The 4,935-nt window shown below is 53.8% G+C and overlaps 1 gene segment (V, D, J or C); it reads left to right on the forward strand.

Moving 5' to 3' along the window:
- Window positions 1-461: 461 nt before the first annotated feature.
- LOC118981014 (T cell receptor beta variable 9-like) lies at window positions 462-2,707 on the forward strand (the record flags this gene model as incomplete). The annotated part of the segment is given in 4 exon segments: window positions 462-510; window positions 633-945; window positions 2,331-2,413; window positions 2,512-2,707. Coding segments are annotated over 4 exon segments (641 nt in total), but the record flags the coding sequence as incomplete, so codon positions are not given.
- Window positions 2,708-4,935: the final 2,228 nt, after the last annotated feature.

Consider the following 4,935-nt stretch of genomic DNA (forward strand, 5'->3'; position numbering starts at 1 on the left):
CAGGGGCAGCAGCTGGAGTGACCAAGGGGCCTAGGATGCCTGAAGCTGGCACAGGCTCCTCCTGTCCAGGAAGAAGGGACAGGCCTGCACCTCAGGAGGCACCAAGGAGGCCTCTCCCTGAGAGGCAGGGGAAGGAGGGATGCAGGGTCAGCAGCAAGGGCTGGTAAGTAGTTCAGGCAGGGGCGGGCAGGGACAACGATGTGGGCACATGGGGACAGGCAACCCTGAGCCACGGGGCTGTGCAAGACAGAGAATGATGCATAGAATCTCAAACCTGGGTCCCACCAAGGGTTCAGGGCACCAGGGGGCAGCCTCCTTGGAGAGTCCCATCAGAGCAATTACAACATCAGAGCAGTGATGTCATAGCAAATGCTCCTATCAGGGTGTGGGGAGTACAGAAGTGTAGGCCGCTCACTTCAGGGGAACTGGCCCTGAGCTGAGAGAGGTGCTGGGAAGCTGCCATGGGCTCCAGGCTCCTCTGCTGTGTGGCCCTTTGTCTCCTGGGAGCAGGTGAGCCCCAGACACTGTGTGTAAGTCTGGACACATGTCTGACATTCAAGCCTGGGGGTGGAAGCTGCTGTGGGAGGCTCTCTGTGGTCTGCTCACAGCTTCTCTCTGTCTCCTCCCAACAGGCCGAGTGGACTCTGGAGTCACGCAGACCCCAAAACACCTGATGAAAGCAAGAAAACAGCAAATGACGCTGAACTGTTCCTATATCTCTGGACACCTCTCTGTGTATTGGTACAAGCAGGTTCAGGGTCAGGGTCCGGATTTCCTAGTTCAGTACTACAATGGGAAAGAGCAGAGTAAAGGGAATGTGTCAGATAGATTCTCAGTGAAGCAGTTTGGTGACTCTCAGTCTGAGCTGAATGCGAGCTCCCTGGAGCTGAGTGACTCGGCCCTGTACCTCTGTGCCAGCAGCCCTTACACAGCCCCGCAGGAGAGGCAACTGCCTGCACAAAAACACTCCGCAGCACTCAGGAAGCCTGCTCAAAGTGGCAGCTGCCAGCCAGAGAGGCTCATTTCTAGGATGTCACCGTGCCTTTCCCAGGCACCGTTCTGCTGCTTACAGATGGGGTAGGATTTGGTTCTCTCAGACATCATGCAACTTAAGTATCATTGCCCTGTTTATACACGTGATTGGGAAATAATGTTCCTGGGTCTCACATTCCATAACCCAAGGAGCAAGACATCATTCCAGTCTGTTCCTCAACACCTGTGGATTTGTCCCCTCCACCACGCCCAGAACCATGCCCACTATGGCTTCTCTTTTCCAGGTTCAGTTGAAGAGTCCTGGGGAGATCACCCACCATCTGGGATTCTCATCCTCTTCCCTGACAGCTTCAAGGAACATTTGACTTCATGGAAACAAATATTCATTCATCCTTCTTGGTGACAACAAAGAGAGGCACAATTTCCTGCACTGGACGTCACCATGAGCTATACAAAGCCCTGAAGCAAGTTTGGGGACCTGCAGAGTTGGGATTGTGGGTAGATTAGCTGCAGGTGTTTAAAGACTCATTATTTTATTATTAACGTCAGGAACCCTTCACAAGGGATATTCACCATGGCACAATGTCTCAACTTAAAAACAGCAGATTCACTCTCTCACCCTGGAGGCAGTGCCTGTCCCCATGTCCCTCACACAACTGTAACCCTGGGAGCCAGCAAGGAACCTACAGAGCTGAGCACCACACAGAGAGCTTGGTGCTGTTCTGCTCTGGAGGCGTCGGCGGGTTTCTGTGTCACCCCGAACGTGGGAAGCGCATTCTCAGGTGAATCTGAAGATACTCTGGAGAAATTGTGGGGCTCAGATATGTCGAGGGATGGGGAGAATCAGAACAAAAGGGTCCTCAAGGGTTGACAAGCCTGCCCCTGAGGTTTGGCCAGCAGAGACAAGGAGGGGCACTGTGGCAGGAAGGACAGTGTGCGGATGCTCGATGACCAGCAAAGTTAAAAGGAGGCCGAGGGATGACTTGGACCCAAGGGTCCTAAAGGCATCAGAAGGCCATCAGGGTTTTCCCTCAGATCCAAAAGCCCAGAGTCTTGTACACACAGCAAACCAGGGTGACATGAAGATCCACAGACAGGACGAAGCCCACCTGACGTCACACACTGTGAGCACAGAGGGTGAGAGGGACTCTTGGACTCCTGTCAGTTCAGCCACAAGCGTTCTTACAACTCTAAGCTGCTCATTGCACATTTGTTTTTGATTTGATGCTCGGGGAAGGGGAGTGTCCTCTTGTGAAAGTGAGCTCTGTGCCCCAACAAGTGGGAGGGACACCTCAGAGAGACTCCCTGGAGGCCCTGCTCCCTTCCTGCCCCCACAGGCCAGAGGGAACCTGTGCCACCCAGGCTGATGCCATGAATGGTGGCCTCCTGTGCTGTGTGTCCTTGTGTCTCCTCCATGCAGGTGGGTCGTGGACGGTGTCCCTCTGTGGGGAGAGGTCCCAGGCCTAGCACCGAGCTGCTCCCTAGTGGCTATAACATGTTTCACTTTCTTCTCCGCAGGCCTGGGGAGGGCTGGCATCACTCAGATCCTGACATTCCAGGTCCTGACAACAGGACAGACGGTGACGTTGAGATGTACCCAGGACTTGAATCACAACACCATGTACTGGTACCGACAGAACCTGGGTCTCTCGCTCAGGATGATCCATAACTCAGTGGGTGTTGGGGTCACCAACAAAGGAGAGGTTCCCGATGGGTACAGTGTTACTAGATCAGAACGAGAACATTTCTCCCTCACACTGGAGTCGGCCACCCCCTCCCAGACATCTGTGTACTTCTGTGCCAGCAGTGAATCCACAGTGCTGCAGAGCTGCCTGTTTTCTGCACAGAAAGTCAGGGGGAGGCCCAGCACCTGGACTCAGAGGAGCCCTGTGCAGACTCCTACACCTCAGTGCCCCTGGTGACTGCTGCCTGCAGGGTGACCCTCTGTATATGTGGTGCCACCCTCTAGGGAAGTGTCTGCCAGGCAGGGACCAAACCCAGGGCCTTGGACACACAGATGTCCACCTTTGCTGTGTGTCTGTCTATCTGTCCTCTGCAGCTGGTCCTTTAGCTGGGATGGTGCTTCCTCAGCTCTTGCTTTTCTTGCCACCAGCCTGAGTCAGAGGCCATCAGGGTGGGTTGTCATCAGTAATCAGTCACATTTGTTCCGACTTGTGTATCTCATATAGGTGTGTGACAGGTCAGTGATGGCAAGTCTCCTTCTGGAAAGAAGCTGTGAGAAACCTGATTTTAAATGCATGGTGACTTGGAAGGACTAGATGCCTTTCTGTGGACAGTGTGGACATACTAGTACATGAAAGTAAATGAGCCCCGAGACGAAACTGAATTGAGACCTGCGTGCTGGTGTGTACTGGTACCAACAGGCTCGGGGGCAGGGACCCAGGTTTCTCTCATCCAGTATCATGAACAGAAAGAGATTGGGAAAGGAAACTTTCCTACCCTTTCAAAAGAAAACAGTTCAGAGACTACACCTCTGAGCTGGCCATGCACACCTTGCACCTGGAAGACTTGGCCCTTTACCTCTGTCTGTGCCAGCAGCTTAGACACAGTCCTGCAGGGCCCATGGGTTTTTGGACCCAAACCTTCCTGTCCAAGCTGATGTCACAGGCAGAGGGAGGGGCCTCAATCGAGTTTCACTGTTGGGTTTTGTTCCTTTCTAGCTCTCTCTGCCCAGCGGAGCTCAGCCAGAGCCTTCCTGAGTGTTCTCTCAGCTCTGCCAGCCCCGAGCAATTCCCAGGACATGGCAGGAAGCCCTCGTTGATGACAGAGTGGAGGACCACCCTGTGTGTTGTGGTGCCTGGTCCTGGTGGACACGGTGTGTCCACTTTCCAGAGGGGGGAGCGCTCAGTGCACCATTTCACAGACAGGGAACTGCAGCTCCTGGACGTCCATGCGTGTTCCATGCACGTCCTCCAGCATTTCCTCCCCTGTGAAGTCAACAAGCCCCTGGATCCATGGTCCTGCCTGAGCCTTGGTCCATATAATAGTACAGAGACTAGTCTCTCCCATTTCAAGAGCCTCTGAGCTGGGATAGGGAGGTCACCCCTCAGATATAGGGTACATGGCTGACTGCCTGCCAACTGCTAGGACATAGAGCTCCAAGTCAGAGGACATGTGTCTGTATTGACAGAGTTCCAGACAGACAAAGGGCAAGGCCATCCTATCCCCCTAAGAGAGGAGCCAAGTGACCCGGGGAATTCTAGTCTGTCAGGAGACTCTTGGAATGTCAAGCAGCCTTCTGGGAGCTCATGCTGGGAATGCATGCTTCTAAACCACTGCAAGGGGCAGAGGAGGGTGAGGGGCCTCAGCCTGTCCTCAGCTCCCCCACTTCTGGTTGCAAAATATGGTCTTGCTACACCTGTCCAGGTGAGGAGCTGCAGACAACAGCTGAGCATCCCATCCTCCTGGCCTCTGATTTCTGACTGTGTTCTTCCTCACTGCTGGGTGATTGTCGTTGCCCTTCCAGATGACACCCAGATACACAGTCACAGAAACTGGGCCACCCGACAGTGAGGTATGACCTGTATAAGAGGTAGCAACACGTGGACCTCTGGCTGAATGTCTCATCCACATAAATGACGAGGCTCCTCTCTTTGTCCCAGAGAGCACAGTCACAGGGACAAAGGTGTCCAGCCTCCTAGGGCCTCAGCTGGAACCAAGGTGGACTCTTATCCGTGAGCACCCAGAGACCTGAGCTCTCGTGGCAGGGCTCCCACCAGTGGGTGAGTCGTGAGACAGTGTAAAGCACTTCTCAGATTCCAATGACCCAGACCCTGAGGCTCTGAAAACTCTCTGGGTGTCAGTTAGTTCTTTTAATGGAGTGGATCCCTGTGGCCTGACGTTGATATTCTCCAGAATTTAGGCAAAGGGAAACACTAGTAGTCAGAATGTGAAGGTGTATTAGGAGCAGAGAAATCTGCC

Source organism: Sturnira hondurensis, unplaced genomic scaffold, assembly GCF_014824575.4.
Source record: "Sturnira hondurensis isolate 20B ecotype Veracruz unplaced genomic scaffold, ASM1482457v3 Scaffold0023411, whole genome shotgun sequence".
NCBI classification, from domain to species: domain Eukaryota; kingdom Metazoa; phylum Chordata; class Mammalia; order Chiroptera; family Phyllostomidae; genus Sturnira; species Sturnira hondurensis.